General features: G+C 48.1%; 9 protein-coding genes across 9 annotated transcripts; 4 read left to right on the forward strand and 5 right to left on the reverse strand.

Moving 5' to 3' along the window:
• Positions 1-47: 47 nt before the first annotated feature.
• Positions 48-1,964, forward strand: PGRI_010670 (uncharacterized protein; the record flags this gene model as incomplete). The annotated part of the gene is made up of 1 exon (XM_040788780.1): positions 48-1,964. The coding sequence occupies one exon, from the start codon at positions 48-50 to the stop codon at positions 1,962-1,964; it is 1,917 nt and encodes a 638-aa protein (XP_040645733.1).
• A 784-nt stretch (positions 1,965-2,748) lies between these two features.
• PGRI_010680 (Regulator of G protein signaling superfamily) lies at positions 2,749-4,537 on the forward strand (the record flags this gene model as incomplete). The annotated part of the gene is made up of 3 exons (XM_040788781.1): positions 2,749-3,234; positions 3,297-3,631; positions 3,685-4,537. 3 exons carry the CDS (start codon positions 2,749-2,751, stop codon positions 4,535-4,537), a joined length of 1,674 nt encoding a protein of 557 aa, XP_040645734.1.
• Positions 4,538-4,981: 444 nt separating this feature from the next.
• PGRI_010690 (Dehydrogenase, multihelical) lies at positions 4,982-6,402 on the reverse strand (the record flags this gene model as incomplete). The annotated part of the gene is made up of 3 exons (XM_040788782.1): positions 4,982-5,542; positions 5,595-6,088; positions 6,147-6,402. The coding sequence occupies 3 exons, from the start codon at positions 6,400-6,402 to the stop codon at positions 4,982-4,984; spliced, it is 1,311 nt and encodes a 436-aa protein (XP_040645735.1).
• A 631-nt stretch (positions 6,403-7,033) lies between these two features.
• On the forward strand, positions 7,034-7,900 carry PGRI_010700 (class II fructose-bisphosphate aldolase; the record flags this gene model as incomplete). Its single annotated transcript, XM_040788783.1, has 1 exon — positions 7,034-7,900. The coding sequence occupies one exon, from the start codon at positions 7,034-7,036 to the stop codon at positions 7,898-7,900; it is 867 nt and encodes a 288-aa protein (XP_040645736.1).
• Positions 7,901-8,183: 283 nt separating this feature from the next.
• On the reverse strand, positions 8,184-8,804 carry PGRI_010710 (uncharacterized protein; the record flags this gene model as incomplete). Its single annotated transcript, XM_040788784.1, has 1 exon — positions 8,184-8,804. The coding sequence occupies one exon, from the start codon at positions 8,802-8,804 to the stop codon at positions 8,184-8,186; it is 621 nt and encodes a 206-aa protein (XP_040645737.1).
• A 1,964-nt stretch (positions 8,805-10,768) lies between these two features.
• Positions 10,769-11,443, forward strand: PGRI_010720 (uncharacterized protein; the record flags this gene model as incomplete). Its single annotated transcript, XM_040788785.1, has 3 exons — positions 10,769-11,005; positions 11,059-11,161; positions 11,211-11,443. 3 exons carry the CDS (start codon positions 10,769-10,771, stop codon positions 11,441-11,443), a joined length of 573 nt encoding a protein of 190 aa, XP_040645738.1.
• Positions 11,444-11,853: 410 nt separating this feature from the next.
• On the reverse strand, positions 11,854-13,664 carry PGRI_010730 (cytochrome P450; the record flags this gene model as incomplete). The annotated part of the gene is made up of 5 exons (XM_040788786.1): positions 11,854-12,028; positions 12,078-12,244; positions 12,351-12,461; positions 12,525-13,393; positions 13,457-13,664. The coding sequence occupies 5 exons, from the start codon at positions 13,662-13,664 to the stop codon at positions 11,854-11,856; spliced, it is 1,530 nt and encodes a 509-aa protein (XP_040645739.1).
• A 1,093-nt stretch (positions 13,665-14,757) lies between these two features.
• On the reverse strand, positions 14,758-15,704 carry sdh2 (succinate dehydrogenase iron-sulfur protein subunit SDH2; the record flags this gene model as incomplete). Its single annotated transcript, XM_040788787.1, has 3 exons — positions 14,758-15,078; positions 15,131-15,282; positions 15,362-15,704. The coding sequence occupies 3 exons, from the start codon at positions 15,702-15,704 to the stop codon at positions 14,758-14,760; spliced, it is 816 nt and encodes a 271-aa protein (XP_040645740.1).
• A 637-nt stretch (positions 15,705-16,341) lies between these two features.
• Positions 16,342-17,373, reverse strand: PGRI_010750 (uncharacterized protein; the record flags this gene model as incomplete). Its single annotated transcript, XM_040788788.1, has 3 exons — positions 16,342-16,864; positions 16,918-17,012; positions 17,065-17,373. The coding sequence occupies 3 exons, from the start codon at positions 17,371-17,373 to the stop codon at positions 16,342-16,344; spliced, it is 927 nt and encodes a 308-aa protein (XP_040645741.1).
• Between the last annotated feature and the right edge of the window lie 1,470 nt (positions 17,374-18,843).

Raw genomic sequence — 18,843 nt, forward strand, 5'->3', positions numbered from 1 at the left:
CGCAAATATTTTCTCTACTTTCAACTCATCTATTCCATCCCCCAAAAATGTGTAACTACACATATCACCACTACTCCAGCTGCGGCCACATCTCCAACTGGAGCATGACCAGCTGCCAAGAATATACCAACAAGCTCCGCCTGGCTGGACCAGAGCGTAGCGTATCCTGCACCCATATCGAAGATTCCCACGACCTCCTCTCCACCCAGCCCAGCATGTGTGTAGAGTGCGAGAGCGAGTGGGCAGAGAACATCTCTAACGGAGACATCCAGACTCAACCCTCAAACTCTTACCAGGCAATCGAGGGTATCGATACTATAGGCCATATCATCCAAGTTAACGCAGTGAGTAATCCCACTTCAGGCGACAGGGACACAAGCAGTACTGACCACAGCGACAATGGTCAGATCTTCTTGGGTGCTGCCGTTGATGATTCGGGCAATGCGGACGCGGACAATTCTGGCCACAGCGACAATGGTCAGTTCTGCCCGCGTGGTATTGCCGTCGAATTGAAGGCGGATTGTAAATGCGAAGTGCATTGTGATGCCTGTAGTGTTAAGATTGAAGTTCCGGATACCGAGGGCGCTGGTTGCGAATCCCCCAGCGATAACAGCAGCTGCGATACAGATAGTTCTGGCTCATCGCTCTGCGGATCTTCTTTGATAAGGTATAATATACTTAAGCTGAGAATTGACGAATACGTTGAGCAGCGGGAGCAGCAGCGCCTGCGGGAGGCTGAAACTGACCAGGAACAGCACGATGCTGACGTAGATCACCATGTGGCTCTAACGGACGCGGTTGATAGCGAAGTTGACCATCGCTCCTATGACCAGCCATTTGACATTGACATTGTGCAGCAGCGTATTGAAGCGACCGTGCTGAAGCGCATTGAAGAAACTAACGAAAAGGAAGCCCGACAGAAAGCCATCTCCAAGCTCCTCGACACAGCACTTTTGCAGAAGGACCAAGACGACCGACGCGAGCAGAATGCCGAGCTAGGTATCGAAGAGGATCCCCATCTCTGGGACACAGAATCCGTAGTCGGGATGTGGCATGCAAAGTCAAATCCCTCTGAAACACCCATCTCCCCACATACCTGCATATCCCCCAATCACCAACATACCTCACCAACAGACTCCCAGCCCCAGAAACACATGTACATGGGTAGTATGTTCGCAGACGAAGAGACCGCCAACCGACTCCTCCTCGAGGCGCGGCCATACGGCGATTACCCAGGTGAGTGGGAAGGCTTCATGATGGCATTCTCGGCCGAGGACGCGAATCGCCAGGGTCTATTAGACCCGATCCACGTGCGGGGGTGCTGTTCTGAGCGACGCGCCGATTTCCACCTGTACTACGGTTTGATGCACGCGTCGTCCGAGGCAGAGGCCGAGAAACGTTGGCTGGAGGATATCCGACGGATCCCCGGCGAGGAGGGGAAGTTCTACGGGTTGCTTCGGGCTGACGATATGCACCATGCGCGTGCGATGGGACTTACTGATATCCGTCATCCGTGGGGGTGTTGCAAGGATGGGCTTTTTACGATGCCTGAGCGGGTGTTGCATAAATACACTGGGTTTATGTGTGCGGGGTCTCTGGAGGAGGTTGGAAGGATGGGACTTTGTGATGCGGTACCTGTTCCTGGGGAATGTGGTGATTATTATGGAGGAACTTATTATGGTTATGTTGAGGCTTTTTGTGAGTTTGATGCTTTTAATATGGGATTGAAGGAGCCTGAACATGGGGATTGTTGTGCCAAGACCGAGGTTGTGTCGATCTCGGAGGGGCAGTACACGTATTACGGTTATATGTATGGTCGGTCTGAGGAAGAGGTTGTGAATAGGGGGTTGAAGGATGTTTTACTTGTTCCTGGATTTGATATTAAGTATTCTGGAAATTTGCGAGCGGATTCTGAAGAGGAGGCTAAGGCTATGGGACTTTTTGAGCCATCACGTATTGAATGACCTCATTTTTATTTCTATCTCTTTTATTCTGTTTTTGTTAAATGTCCTCAAATTTGATGAAATGGTTTTATATGCTAGTCTGAATATGGATGTTGGTCCCTCTTAGTGAGCTTTGACTCTTTGCGCTATCCTATTATCTTTCCACAGGATCTAACCCTGTACAATTTAACCAATGGAAGATGACTTTAATTTAACATAGGTACGATGCATGATGCATGAAACGGTGCCTGGAGTTTCTAGGCGATAAGAGGGGTAATAAATATGTTCTACTGTTGTATTAAATATAAACATGTGCAAGTCAGCCCTGGGAGTGAAAATATTCAGGCCTGCCTTTTAGGGCTACGATCTTCCTAAACACAGTTTTGAGAAAATCAATAGTTTCAAGTGCGGGTTTCAATAGAACAGGGAGGAACTTTCGTGCTAAGAGATCTTTGATCTGAATTCATCTTATCCAACCAATCATATTCTTTATATCAATTGACAAATAGGAATGTGGATATTCTCCATAACGGCATAGAGTAACGGAACTCAAGCGAGAATTATACTCTGTACCTGATTGATCGACAAGACGTAATGTCCAGCAGAACTACTTATGGAGCGAAAATAGATATCTTAACTATTGATCGACATCTTCAAGACGAAAAAAAAACCTGGTTAGGGGGCCCACTTACTACAAGCGCTTACCCCGTGCTTATATGCATGTACATAAGAACGTGATGACCCGCTACTTTTAGTGTCAAGGCGCTATCCAACTTCACACACATTCTTTAAGCACTGTTTTAATATGGGGTCCGAATATGGTATCACGGTCGAGTCGAAACCCCAGATAGATCTCGGCCCTGTTACCATCTGGTGGGCTGTCTGGGCATGTGTCTGGACTTCTGCCCTCGTGGCAGGTATGATCTATCTGATCATTAACCGGGACATGCCAACCCTACGTATTCGAGGCCTCGGTCTTTCGTTAACATCTATTGTTGTCCTTCATTTATACTGGATTCCGACCCAATTCGGTACTATGCTCGGCCCATTGCTGCCGGGTGATTGTGGCTATTGGCTTATGGGGACACTGTTGCCCTGTGGCATGGCATTATTCCATGGCTCTAACACTCGTTTCCAACATATTGCAAAGCTCCAGAGAAAGTATGCTCTGGACGGCTACCGTTATACTGAATCTACTGCGGAGCGCAAGGATGGGTTGATCAACCGTTTCCGTGGCCTCAGATATACTACTAAGATTCTTATTTATGTCGCTATCGCGATGTTTGCTCAGGTATGATTACTAGACCTTTTTATGTTCAGCACTAGTCTTATCTAACATTCCATTTCATACAGGTCTTCCTCACTATCCTCATGTGGGTGATTTCCCGCAAGTATCATAGTTCATGGGGTATTCCCGGCACCGAAGTCCATGGTACTCCCGCAGAGGTGCTCGTGGCACAAGGTGCAGGGTGGGAATGGTGGCCTGGTGTGGTATCGCAGTTCTTCTGGTCTTGGATCGTTGCCCCCGTCGTCCTCTGGAAGTCCCGAAACATCCACGACACCCATGGTTGGCGAGTTCAGACCATTGGCTGCGCTGTCTCTAGTCTTCACGCTACCCCGATGTGGCTCATCGGCCTCTACGTCCCAGCAATGGCCCCGGTCAACGCCGTCTGGGTTCCTCCTCAATGGTAAGTTCTAAGCCAATGTCAAACCCTACTTCTCTAACGCAACTATGATATAGGATCTGCCTATCCATCATGTTCATCGAAATCTTCACGGTCTTCCTCCCCTGCTGGGAAGTAATGCGCCGCCAATCCCTCCAACAAGAAACCCTCGAATCGATCGCACGGTGGGAACAGAAGGTCAAGTCGACCGGCCACGAAAACAAGTCCCTACACTCCGACATGACAGTGGTAGCATCTATGATGTCCGGCTGGAAATCGAACAGCTCAACAAGCACAATCCAATCTCGCGACAGCATCCTCACAATGGGCGCACTCGAGCACGTCCTCGAGCGCAATCCAACCCCCCTCCAAGAATTCTCCGCCTTGCGTGAATTCTCCGGCGAGAACATCGTCTTCCTGACCAGCGTCGCAGAATGGCGCAGTCGACTCCCACCATCCATCAAGGACGGCAGCGCAAAACACGAAAGAAGCAAACGCGATGTTGTCCGCGAACACTTCAACCGCGCCCTGCACATTTATGCCGAGTTTATCAGCGTTCGCCATGCCGAGTTCCCCGTCAATATCTCGCACCAGGAACTGCGGAAGCTGGAAGAGGTGTTCGAGAAACCGACTCGTCTTGTGTACGGTGAGCAGCGCGAATGCGACCCGACTAGTCCGTTTGATAAGTTCACTTTTGATCTGCCGCCTTCGTCGCCGACTTCTACGGACTCTGGGAAGACTATGACGGGGTCGATTAAGGACCGTGTGCAGTACTGGGGTGATATTCCTGCGGGCTTTGAGGCTTCGATATTTGATGCTGCTGAGGCTAGTATTAAGTACCTTGTGCTTACGAATACTTGGCCTAAGTTTATCAAGGATCGGAGGACTTCGCATGCTTCGGTTGAGGATCTCAAGGGAATTGAGGTTTAGATCTTTGCGTGTGGCATGCGAAATGAGTTCAAGTCGTTTTAAGATATGGGTCGGGACTTTTGGTATTGATGTCTTTATTGCTTTTCTATTCTTTGGTCTTTGGATATCCCTTTCGGGGTTTCCTGGGCCGTACATATTGGTTCTTATGGTTGGATATAATATTCTGGATACCCACACACTCTATATTTCTTATCCTTATTGATAATATCAACACACTCTTTTGACAACGCGTGAAAATAATAAGTAATTGTAAATAGTAGTCCTTCTGCCTAGTAGGGTGAGCAAGCCAAGCCGTAGGTGGCCAATGTGCAGCTGGCTGCGCTTATAGCGCGAAGAGCAATTAATTGAAGCATCAAGTTAGAACTAGACTGTACATAAAATTGATATTTGATCCCTAGATATTCCTCTATAAACATTCATAACTCATTGCCCTCCGCAATTATACTACTGTTCAAAAGCCTTCACCACGCTGGTACTCCCCTCAGCCCCCAACCCTGACTTCTTGGCCATGTACAAAACAGTCAAAGCAGCATTGCCAAGGTTCAAAGGACAGTGGAGATCCCGCGCTTTCTGCACAGCCTTCTCTAGACGAGAAGTGGCAGCATCAACAGTCTCAGAGGCCCCATTGGCACCCTGTGCAAGCCCCTCAATAATCTCCAAACCCTTCGTGGTAAATTGCCGACTAGCACCAGCAGCATCAGCAACAAGAGTATAAAACTGCTTCAGGTCGACATTGAGATAGCGAGCAAAAGAAATAGCCTCAGCAGCCGCAACAAGGTTAGTCACCTCCATCATATCCAGTACCAACTGCAGCGCCTCCGCCGTCTCCTCATCAGACTTGGTACATTCGACCTTCGTGATCGGATCAGCAAAGTACTGTCGCACCATAGATGAGTCATCGACAGCGCCATATCCCTGCAACAAAGCAGACAAATAAACCTGCTCAGCAGTAGAGCAAAGCGGAGTTGGGAATTGACTTTGGCGCGCAGATGTCGTGATAATGCCCTGTTAGACCCAATTAGCCCAACTCAGCCCCAAGAACAACAAAGATACTTACAACATCCTTAAGAATGATGGTCAAAGCACTAGCACCGGGGTGCCAATCCTCATCCAGCATACGCTGCAACCGATTCTCATGCATCCAAGTCCAAGCCGGACTGGACTTAATCGCCTCTGCCGTCTTCTTCGCATCTAGTCCAAGTCGCGCAGCAAAGCCTTGAGCCTCACTAGCGCCCAGGATATGGATACCAGCCAGAACCTGGTGCACCATCTTCATATTACTACCAGCGCCAACACCGCCGGGAACAAGGTAGAGCTTATTCGCATCAGACATCTCCTGCAGCAAGAACCGGCCTTTCTCCAGCGCCTCCTCGGATGCACCGGCCATAATGGAGAGCGTACCCGCAGCAGCGCGGAGAGCACCGCCAGACACGGGTGCATCGATGAAGGCGATATCGGACCTGCCGACGGAGACGAGCTCTGCGGCGACGGATTGGGCGTATGAAGCTGGGACAGTTGAGCAGAGGAGGAGGGTAGCGTTTTGGGGGAGGGCTTAATTGATTCTGTTAGTTTTCCTTGTATAGTTCTGCCTTGGGTTTGATTTGCTTACCTGCGACAATGCCATCATCGCCGAAAAGGACGCTCTGTACCTGCGGCGCTGAGGCGACCATGCAAACATAGAAATCATTTCCCTTGGCTGAGTCCTTGAGTGATGAAGCTGGGATTCCACCAGCTGCCTTGAAACGATCTACTGAGGCGGGGAACACGTCGAAGCCGTGTACTGGGTAGCCCTCTTTTACGAGATTGGTGGCCATTCCGAAGCCCATGGCGCCTAGGCCGACGAAGCCGATTGAAGGTTTGGACATGGTTGTGATGTTGGTTGAATTGAGGAAACAATGTATAGAATAAATAGAAATGTCAATGGATAAAATAAAATACAGCTCGACGTGCGTGGGGGGCTTTTATGAGGGGAAGATATTGGGGGAAACGCGGGATGCTTCGGTCCAAGTCCGAACGGGCTAATTGACCGTTGCCGAAAGATAATGGCTTTGCCAGGGTCCGATTTTGAATAGATTGGTTTCCAATTTCCGGTTAATGTGCAGCTGGTTATTGTTGAAGTGTGAGTAGAAGGTCGGGAGTTGGCCGACCAAAGCCGAAAGAAAACATTCCATTTATATATACTCTTATACTAGCTATAGTAGCTATCCAAGGACTCATGGCATTCTATAGAACCAATAATATTTATTCTTAACATGTAGAATACAACCTAATAAGAAACCTTGTACCTACTTTTGCCGGTATAATCTCGCGTGTCTTCGATGTATAGGCTGAATAGCTCAAAGTGACGTATCTCCCGGAACAACTCCGACACTCGGACCTGAAGCGACTAACTCGGTCAACACAACAACTCCTATATAACACACATTCTCTACAGTAAAAGTAAAACTGTAAACATTTTCCTAAAATACCTCTTCTATCCCACCTTCACACCCAAAAATGTCCCTCAAAGAAAACCGCGCCCTGCGCATCCTAGACCATGCAGCGGAAAACCACTATGCTATCCCCGCAATGTGCTGCTACAACGTGGAAGGCATCCTTGCCACCGTCCGCGCCGCCGAAGCTAAGCGCTCCGCAGCAATGATTCTCCTCTTCCCCTGGGCCATCCACTACGCCGACGGACTTCTCGTGCACGCCGCCGCCGAAGCCGCGCGCAAAGCCACCGTGCCCGTGACCGTACACATGGACCACGCCCAAACACCCGAGATAATCCGGTACGCAGCCGATCTTGGCGGGTTCGACAGTATCATGGTCGACATGTCACACTACGAGAAGGAGGAGAACCTTTCTCTAACCCGCGAGCTGGTGCAGTACTGCCATGCGCGTGGGATTGCGACAGAGGCCGAGCCTGGTCGGATTGAGGGTGGGGAGGATGGAGTTGCTGATACAGCTGAACTTGAGGGACTTCTTACGACGCCTGAGGAGAGTCGGGAGTTTGTGGATACGGGGATTGATTGGCTTGCGCCGGCTTTTGGAAATGTCCATGGCGAGTATGGGCCGAGGGGTATTCAATTGGAGTATGAGCGGTTGCAGTCGATTAATGAGGCTGTTGGGAAGGAGGTGAGGCTTGTGCTTCACGGGGCTGATCCGTTTACCGAGGAGATCTTTAAGAAGTGCATTGATTGTGGCGTTAGCAAGGTCAATATTAATAAGGTGTTGAATAATGAGTATGTGCGGGTGCAGGCGGAGAAGGCTGGGAAGGTGCCTTTGACCACTCTGTTGGAGGAGACTACCAATGCTATGCAGAAGGCTGTTGAGGGATGCATTGATCGGTTGGGATCTGGGGGAAGATACCCGTCGAATTAGGGGGATCAAGTTGGAATGTTTTATGTTTCATGTGTTGAGATCAATGCTGTGTGATAATGTAAATTCAAGAACTTTTTATAAGTAAAAATAGTTTTCAGATTATCGAAATTAAAGCAGTTGGATATATGTGATTTCAAGAAAAGAAAACAAAACAAAAAGTGCCACCAATCCATTGCCAGAGGTACTGAAGTACTGAAAAGGAGCGGAAGTGACCAGCATGATCATTTCATACATAGGGTAATAGCTCACACCGCACCAAGATCACATCAAGTACACACTAGCCTTAACGACGGAGACCGAGGGTGCCCATGGGACCCTTGACGAGGCCTCCAAGAAGGGGAAGTTCCTCGACAATGCTGCCAAGGGCACCAACGGCAGAGGGGGTAGCAGAGGGAGTTGCGTTGGAGATGTGAGAAGCAGAGGCGCTCTTAGAAGGGCTGGGAATGACGGCATGAGATGAAGTTGGAGTGGCAGCAGAGCTGCTCTGGACGGGAGTAGAGATGGCGGAGGTAGGAGCAGCCTTGGAGATAAAAGAAGCCTGCGAGGTGGCAGGAGCAGCCAGGGAGAAAGTTGAGGCCTGGGAGACGACAGGAGCTGGGAAGTTCACGACTTCATGGGAGAAAGTGGGCTCGGGCTTCTCCACGATAGGCTGAGCCACCGAGGTGGGAGCGGACGGTGCATGCTTAGCAGACTGCTTGGCAGCTTCAGCCTGCTTCATTGCCTCGAGGGCAGAGGCAAAGGAGTCTCCGAATGAATCCTCGCTGTCCTGAACGCTGGAGGAGCCGGTTGGGTTGAAAGGGAACCCGCTAGTGATGTCTGTGAAGTCGGTGCCAGGCTTGGGACCGGCGGGCGCGCCGATAGCTCCAATGGCAAACAGCGCCAGGGAGATGTATGAGACGTGCATTTTTGCTGGTCGAGTGGTCTAGGTATTGGGGAATAAAAGAGAGTATAGATGGTCAGAGAATCAAATGAAGGAATGGCTGGCCAGCGGGAGAAAGGGATATAATGGCATTTATGTAGGCGATGTTAGATAGATAAACTGTTATGATCGCTGTTCCGTGTCTTCCATACCTCGCGCTCGTATTGATAGTGATCAACATCGCTGGGGCGGGATGGGGACCACATAGCAGGGCGCCTATACCTATGGGAGGGCTGCAAATCGTTCCAATTGCCGCGTATGCTCCGCTCCTGTGGAATGATGGCTCAGGGATATGCCCATGAAGAGGAAAGCTTGTCAGAGGCTGGAGGTAAAATCTAACCACCAACATTTTATGGAGAGTACGGACTAGATGATATCAGATATGATGAACGACGTTGACATGGTAGTATAAATCAAGCTCCTTTCAGGACCCTCATGGATACGAGTCTTTTCAAAAAACAAGCATCCTTTTCAAAGAAGTACTATGATTATCTTTCCTTGTTAGTTTGTTGCTCAAGTTCTAGCTTGTTAGTCTGACGGTCCCTGGAATGAACAGACTGCGTTGTATGCAAGTACTATAATATGTACTTCGTATAGACCAAAGCTTCCTTGAGTGAGTGTTTCGAGACTGTACATCTTCAATGGTAAAGAGTGATCAGCCCCCGTCGAAAATTCACTGAAAGGGTGACGAATGTATAGGGGTACTCTGGCACGCAGGAGGTATCCTTTAGCAACCCTAGCCACCCCACCCCTTGCAGCGCCAACCAGTCACTCCATAATATGTACGGGCTTACTTTCCGTTGAGACTGGAATTTTTATTTCTGCATTGTAGTCACATACGCGCAGGATTGCGTCAGATCTGACATGTGTCTGGGTTTGATAGTGCATACGGTGTACATATGTTGAGTTGCACCGAGCATGATCCCGCCATCAGCTCTAGCTCGATTATTTGCTTAATATAGGTAGACGTTGCTTGGTATATATGACTGCGTATACGGTCAGAAATATAATCCAATGTTCAGTTCAATAACAAATCTTCGCTTTTAGGGAGTGGGAAGGGATTTACAATAATAGGTCAGTGGCGTCGATTTTGAAAAAGACTGCAGCAGCCTTTCAGTATTGGATTACTCTGTGCTTCGTATATATTCGTTTTTAAGCATTATAAGTGAATACATTATATGTAGTCTCTTTAATGTAGACAGATCCAATCACGCCTCATTGATTTTTTCCTTTGGTTTTGAGAGGATAGGCCTAGAGACGTACAATATTTAGGTACCCGGGAATATTTAGTGCATTAAAAATAAGTATGACGCAGTTTCCTTTTTTTTTCCTTTTCTTTTTTTTTTTTTTTTTTTTTTTTTTTGAAAGGCTCTGTACTTCGAGTTTTAGCAAGGTGGTAAGTAGGTTGTGGCAGATTGGGGCCAACGTTGGTGCAATTACTTAGAATAACCGTCTGAAACACACATATGGTGTTGGTACGCCCTGGAGGAGCATTTTTTTGTATAATTTTCCCCTATGAACATATGAAACCTACAATAATACCTAATTCTTAATTTCGTTGACGCCCCAACATACAGTGCGTGGAGCGCGTGGCATGGTTACTTACTATAGACCGTGTTCTGAACACACCTATTTCCCTGCATGGGAAATGGGAGATCAACCACAACTTATTCGGTTTGGAAGCAGAAGCATCAGCTTTTGCGACGATTCCCTCTACTGGGTAATTGATTCATGAGATTTTCTAAGGTAAGGTAAAACCTCCAAGGGAGGAAAAACCGCCCGTTTACCTTTCACCTATTCTAGTCGGTGGTGTTATGCATTACTCTTTAAGGAATATCAGTATCAAGACAAAAAGAATATATAAAGGATGCTCTGAACACACCGATTCAATTGTAGCACTCATCTCTATTCCATCAACATTCGTCCCTCTATTTGATCTTCGCTTCAAGATGCAATTTCTCGAACTTCAAGCTGTTGTTTTGGCTTACCTTGCCACCTCGGTGAGCGGTCTTACTATCGCAGGGGATCACTTGATCAAGCCTCGCGATAGCTCGGTTGGGACCGATGGGAAAAAATGCTATCCCAACCCGAGTCAATGGCAGGCGTTCCAGGATAACAATTCTTCCGGTGATCCCCAGACGACCTGTTACGATGAGTACCCTGGTAGTGGCCACGGTACCGACATTGTAAGCTTACTGGAAAGAACGTTCTGTCCTATCACAACTAATGCATATAATAGTATGTTAGAGATGGCTGTATTGTGATTGATGACTCAATCCGCTGCACCATGACGGGTTATTCTCACAAATCAAAGAACTTCGGATTCGAGTACCTACCCTACAGTAAGTTGTATCATTGTCTTTTATCAGGGAGCTCAGCTAATGGATTTAGATGTCCGGGATCAGGATGGTACCTTTAGCACCGCTGTTATCTATGCCGGGTTCGACCGCAATAATCATGATAAGGAAGTTGAGCCTAACTGTGTGCTCGAGGCAAAATGGCCTAGCTACTGGGGCGATTTGGATTTCACCAAGGACGGCTGTCTCACTGATAGCTCGGGAGAGTGGAAGCAGTGCTGCTTCAACAATCCCAATGGTCTTGCTGTCACAAATCCATATGCCTAGTTGCATGTATTGAGAGAATGGATCGAAATTGAGATTTATATTCTGGGATTGAGTTCTATGTTGGATTTCATTCAATTTTCAAGCATGGCTAGTTCTTAATTTATATATTTTTCCTTATTCACTACCTAAATACACTCCTAGCCATGCGGGGACCTACGAGAGAACCCCAAATCGCCAAGTCAACGTTAACTCGAAATAATGAATTCATTCCCAAGGGCATTCACTAAAACATAGACGAATCCAAACCTGTTAGGATAAAATATCCGTGTACTTCGAGTACACATTACCCCACAAAACGGTTACCTGCATAACACGCACGTCAAAAAGCACAAAAGACTAATACAAAAGTACAACCTGAACTCTTATACAACATCATATCATCATCACAGGAAACTTACCCTACAGTAGGCTTACTCCTCGACAAGGCCTTTCACCGTAGCTTTAACACCAAACAAACCAACCTTCGGACATCCGATTCCCAAATCACGATAAACACAGATATTATCAGTAGTAGTTTCGTACAGCGTAAAGTCAATGCGACGGGCAATATGTGCTAAAGATAAGTAGATCTCCGCATAGGCAAGACTAGATAAAGGTTCAGTATATAGGATGCGAAATGACAAGCGCAACTCACTTCATTCCCAAACATTGTCTGCTCCCCTTAGTAAACGAGACAATAAACCGACTCAGATACTCCCCCTTCCCTGCAGCGCGGATCCAACGCTCCGGGTCGAATTTCTTTGGCTCAGGGAAGAGAGTGGGATCCATATGGACGAAGTAGTTCGACTGACTGACCGGAGTCTGCATTGAAGAAACTATTAGCAATTTCCCCCAGAAAAAGCAATTTGGCTGTAGGCATGCCGTTATATGTCATGGCGCAAGAGCCGCACCGATATGATTTACTTACACCTGCAGGGATAACCCAATCCTGGTAGCGCATGGGCTCGACCGGCGAAACGCGAGCCAATCGGGCTGTCATGCCATGACTGAGACGCAGACCTTCATTGACTACACCCGTCTAATCCAATGAGACCATCAGCAATTTAGAACGGAAGTATGAAATAGTTTAGAAATAACTTACCAAGTAAGGCAATTGCTCCAAATCCACCCACGAAGCCTTAGACAGCGGTGTCGGCAACACAGTTTTCAACTCCGCCCGCAACTTCGTCATAATCTCCTTATTATTGATGAGATAAAACATAGAGACAGTAATAGCCCTAGCGGTAGTCTCCGTACCAGCCCCGAGCAATAGCGCCGACTCATCCTCGAGCCGATCAAGCGTCCTCTCACCCTCGGGTAACTGCAAGTTCGTCAATGCATCAAATATAGTCGACCTGGACTCAGAGTCAAGTTTCCGCAAGCTCTGCTTCTGCAAAGTATCACTCGCCTGCTGTCTAAGTCTAGCCTTGAGATCAAATAAATCCGCCATCTGCGGCTGTAGCCAGCGCAGGACGGTAGGCGACACATTCCTGAAAATGGTAATAAGGAACGGGAAGAACCGGTTGATGTGGAACATGACCATCAGCCCATTAACAGCGTCGACAAGGTCGTTGCTCCGCGATCCCTTCTCGGTGTCTAGGTAGCCGTAGCTCCAGCCGTAGCAGTAGTCGGTAATGACGTCTGCGGTCAGTGCAGCAAAGTCTAGCTGTAGATGCAGCACATCGCCATCTTGGTGGGCTTGCTCGAAGCGCGCGACTAGCTTACCGACTTTGTCTTCGATGGATGGGCCGAGGTCTACCACCGAGCGCTTGGAGAAGTAGTTGCTCAATAGGTTACGGCGGAAGCGGTGGTGGTCGTGAGTTATTGTTCCTACGAGGGAGTTGGGGGCGCCGAAGGCTATGGCGTATTTAGGGTCCTTGGAGCGTTTGCGCGATGCGCCGGCGTGAATTTCGTCATAATAGTTTGAGTCTTTGATGTGTATTTCTCGCGGATTGATGCGGACGATTGGACCTGGATGGGTTAATGACTAGGATTTTGGTGATTTGATGGTTCGCATTAGATCTATATACTCACCATATTTCTCGTGCATGCGCTCAATCTCCCAGATGTACATGCCGCTTTTGATCACATCATAATAGAACTCGTAGAGAGAGGTTGCAGCAGCGAATTTTGGACCGGGGAACCTGGACAGCGGATGGAAGTACAGATGGTACACAGTTCGCCAGGCCAGCAGTCCCAACGGTAATGCCACCAAGGAGACGAATAGTGTCAAGGAATCCATTATAGGCGGCTCACTAGCGAAAAAAAGAGAGCGCAGACCGATTATTATATGGGAGGGGCAATGACATGGGCTCAGATAAGAAAAACAGCCCCACGAGTTAGGTGGTGCATATATAGTGCATAGTGCATAGCTAGTGTAGATGGATCTCTTGCCTGATTCAACACGCTTATTTAGACGATGCAACCATTCCTGGGTTCCAGCGCGTCCCCGAGGGACCGCTCGGGGCCGCTAAGGTACTATATAAGGCTGTCATTCGTCGAGTACTATCCGTTTTTGTCCACCGTGCAGGCTGCAGGCGCATCGAACGCTAGGATACAATTCTCCTTGTATTTTAGACCGGGAACAATGGGTCATCCCTGGTTTGAGATGTGATGTGATATGTAGATGACGAGGTACATGCATGGATAATATACCTGTCTTTCGCGTCCATTCAGTGACCAATAGATATCCTAGTATTCGGTCTTGGATTTCACAGCCCGCTTTTATGTGCAGCCAACAAGAGGACAAAGCAACAAAAAAACAAGAACAATGTACGAAACTTGGCCAAAAAAGGTAAGAGACAATGGACTATCTGGTAATCGAAACCAGGACCTCCCGCACGCTCGCAATAATGCGAAGCGGGCGCACTACCAACTGTGCTAACAGCCCAGTTGATTAATCGCTCATGTCCTTAGTACGATTTGTGGAGGCAATGGGGCTTTTTAGTGTGGTAGTGGTGTTAGTGTGGTCATAACCGAGTAAGTCTAACCTATACAGGGATAAGTAACTCCGTAAGTGTTCGAGGATTCGCTTACCATTTGTGAGGGAAATAATACCTTGAAGACCTGCATGTGAATCCATGGAAATATATCAGACATCTTGATTGATAGAATACAATACAAAGGTATAGGCGCTATCATCAGCCGAATGGACTACCAGTGCATTCCTGTAAGAAACAAAGGTCCACAATTTACACCTATAGAAACATCCGTGGAATAGTCGGGAAAAAAAAGTAAAAAACGAAATAGGAAAATAGAGAAACAGAGGAAAGGCGACTGGAAAGGCATTGGACAGAAAAGAAAATTCCGCGGTACTCCGTTTTATATCCACAAATCTAGACGGCCAACATCTTCTTGATCTCGGCAATTGCGCGACCTGGGTTCAGACCCTTGGGGCAAGTCCGTGTGCAGTTGAGAATGGTGTGGCAACGGTAGACGCTCATGCTGTTGTCGAGAGCGGCCTTGCGCTCGGCGGTCTTCTCATCACGGGAATCGGCCAACCAACGGAAGGACTGGAGCAGGATAGCGGGTCCAAGGTACTCCTCGCTGTTCCACCAGTAGGATGGGCAGGAGGTTGAGCAGCAGGCGCAGAGAATGCATTCGTAAAGACCGTCGAGCTTCTTGCGGTCCTCGGGGGATTGGCGGAATTCGAGACCCTGACAATTGTTAGTTTTTTTATAGGTGATATTGGTATATAAAATAGCTCACGTCTTCGGTGGGGGTGTCGCGCTGGAGATATGGCTTGATAGACTTGTATTGCTTGTAGAAGTGGGTCATATCAGGGACCAAGTCCTTGACGACGTAAGTGTGAGGCAAAGGGTAGATGCGAGACTCGGTCTTGGTATCGGTGGGAATGCGGCCTATACGGGAAATAATTAGCATTCGTTTGGGAGCCGTCGGATGCTTCGACATAGCGCGTGTGCGGGTTTGGGCACATACACAAGCAGGCGAGAGTGTTAACACCGTCGATGTTCATCGCGCAAGAACCGCAAATACCCTCACGGCAAGATCTCCGGAAAGTCAGGGTAGGGTCGAGTTCGTTCTTTATCCGGATGAGCGCATCGAGCATCATAGGTCCGGTCTTGTTCAGGTCGAGGTCGTAGGACTGCATCTGGGGCTTCTCGCTGGGTGTGTCCGGGTTCCAGCGGTAGACCTTGAAGGTCTTCATCTTGGGCTGCTGGGAGGGAGTAGGCTCGACGGTCGCATAGGTGCGAGCGAAGGCAGGGCGGAACATCGGCCGCGATGCCGCGAACAATCGCGAAGTGGTACGGAGGGAGGCCATGGCGATCGGAAATGTGAAAACACCGAGGTGAAAAGGAAAGAGAGAGTAGGGTAGAGAGCTTGGGATTGCTAGCAGAGAGACAAAAGAAGAGAGGAGAGGGTTCAAAAATGGAAGGTAGCGACGACCAAGTCGAGTTTCACAATCCAACAGAGATCCTCAACAGTAAAATGAAGTCCAAGGTGTCTCTTCGCTAGTAACCTCGGGTTTGACGGGTCGGGTGTGTAGATGCTGACATCAGCGGGTGGCAACCAATCAGAGCGAGGGTGTTTACAAGCCTCGGGCGGACACGGCGGTGACTTGGATCTACGGCCGATACTATGCTCTGCTTGACATTCTAACATAGCTATATATGGGTTGAAAATTGGTCAATTGCAAATTATAGGGTGATCTGATTGATAAAATGTATCAATATCCCCATATTATCTACTGCAATCCTCCGTTGATCAGCTCTGGAGTGATTCCCCAGTCAAACCCACAAAAAATGGTGCCTCAGGCTTCACGGCCACTCCCGATCTGGTTGCCGAGACAGGATTACAAGCTACTCCAGCCGACTCACATGCCATTGGAAATCGCCACATTGTCACATTAATTTTATTATTCAACTATTTTGTTATATAGCTAACCACTAATCGACTAACTAACCGCGATTAGCATAGTTCTGATGCCACTCATAATCCCGATTCTCCGTCAACAAAGCCCGAATAGCCTCACGTGGCGACGTGGGTTGCCGGCCCAGCAAGTCCGCCATGAGGGGATCAATTGTGGACGTCTCCCCCTTTGAAATACTCTCATACCACGACAGCAGCACCTTGAAGAACCCTTCTGGCTTGCCACCCTCATCGCTACCCGCTTTCAACCGCACAAACTCCTCTGGCGAGACAAGCTCAAGCTGAACATTTCGGCCGGTCGTCTCGTTGATTACATCCACGATCTCAGAGAAGGTAATAGTTTCTTGCGCAGTGAGCAGCACGATCTCCCGATCGTATCCACCCCGAATCATCAGTCGCGCATTTGCCTCGCCTAGCTCCGACCGTAGTGTAAAGGCAATTGGTCCGTCGGAGGGGAGGTGGACGGTTGGTGTGTTTGGATACCAGCCCATGAAGACTGGGAAGGCGTCTGTATAAAGACCCTCACGGATGGAGGTGAAGTTGATACCGGCTCTGGTTGGTGTTAGCAGGGCTGGATAGATTGCCATAGTCGTGGTTTGGCTTACTCTTTCAGCATATCCTCTGTCATCAGATGACATTGTTGGACATCCGCCTTGGAGTCGGAATTGTATCCACCAAATGCGAGGGATGTATACCATAGCTGTGGCTTCCATGTTAGCTGGGATGGTTGTGCGGGGAGATTGACGACTTACGTGTTTCACGTTCATCTTTTTCGCTGCAATTATGAAATTCTCGTGTTGCTTGCGGCGCTTCTCGATGTCGAAGGTGCTGGTGCTAACGAAGAAGATGTTCTCCACGTCTTCGAAGGCAGTCTCTAATGTCTGGGGGTCGTCATAGCTCGCTACTCGGAATGCGATCCCTCGGTCTTCGAATTGTTTGCGATTTTCCTCTTTCGAGGATGCTGCGGCATATTCTGAAGCCGGGAGATTTGCAACAAGGTAGGATAGGACCCCGGCACCGAGGCCTCCAGTTGCTCCTGTGATGAGGTACTTGAGTGTCATTTTTGAATAACGGTGCGGAGTGGAAATTATGGGAGTATGGCCAAGGATTACTGGGACAAATGTAGTAAATGGAGTAGATATTTCATTCTCTAGAACACCGAATGATTCTGTTCTTTTTATAATAGTCATTGCATCACAGCGGTGTCGATTATTTGATCAAGTTGGTAAGCATCAGGATTGATAATCAGCTTGGACTACTCCGTAGAGCTTAAGGCAGTTGACTCTTGGCAAATTACAACGTTTCACTGGGGGCTAGCATCGGGGGCTAGCATTGGCATTGGGGGCCACGGGACATCTAAAAGACCGACTAGTGTTTCGTGTTTTGCGAAGATCTGATATTCAGAAGCCTGACAACATCGCGAGATAAAGTTCTCGGAATCCGGGTAGGATCAGTTTCCAAGTGGATCTCTTTTGAGGTTCTAAAGAGTAGGCAAAGACCGAGTTGCTAACGCAATTTTATATCCCCAAATAAACTGGAAATATTATATGAACTCCACAGTAACTGAAAATCGGGGCAATTTAAAACGCCGAATAATAAATCAACTGGAGAAAACCTGTTTCATGTCTCACTAACAAACTAAGCGCCACGCTATTGAACGCCCCCAACGGCCCCCAAAAACCCAATTACCAATGCCATCTATTTACCAAAGCAGAACCATACTGAAAACCCCTTCCGTTTATCACGTCTTTTTTCGCCAGGTCCTTGTACAGTACCTGCATCAGTCATAACTGTTCCGGAGGGACCTGCACCAGAAGGGGGTTTACCGGAAGGTCTTGTCGCTTCTGCTATTGCCTGCTTGTCATACACCCCCTGATACTTTAGCGGATTGATTTTGTAATCCATGAGGTCTTTCTCTAACCCGATAAACCTGCCGAACAGAGAGCGCTTGTATTCAACATTGAGTGAATACGGCTGCCCGTTGTACCCGAGCCACAGATAAATCGGCCTGGGATATCGAAAACTAGTAGTTTCTGCGGTTGGGGGATAGGTTTGATGGAAGAACGCCAGCAGATCGTCGAGTTGATTCGAGTTGAGCTCGTAATACTGTCTGACGATTTTTGGATAGTGGGGGTGGTTTTGTCCGTAGCATGATTTGAGTTCAGATATGGGTGTATCGGGGTGGACTTTGGGACGCTGGCGTGGAGGATCGACTGGGGGTATTGCGCTGATTTCGGTAGTGGGATGGGATCTTGAAGCCATAGTATTGGCAACAGGTAGACATTGAAATTGAGTTTTCTTGAAGTGGCCTCAGATGAAGATAGATAGGACTGAAGATGGTGATATATGTAATTGTTAGGACAGAAAAGAAAGACTGTTATATATAGTCCAAGATCCTGTTGGTAACTATTTAGTTGTCTATAACGCTTTCTGTTATTGAAACGTCCAAAACAGCGCCTAGCTGTTGGATGGAGGCGAGCGAGTCATGGGGTCCATTCTCGAACAGCAAAATATGTAGGTTTATTTTCAAG

This window comes from Penicillium griseofulvum, assembly GCF_001561935.1.
Source record: "Penicillium griseofulvum strain PG3 chromosome Unknown contig_80, whole genome shotgun sequence".
Classification (NCBI taxonomy): domain Eukaryota; kingdom Fungi; phylum Ascomycota; class Eurotiomycetes; order Eurotiales; family Aspergillaceae; genus Penicillium; species Penicillium griseofulvum.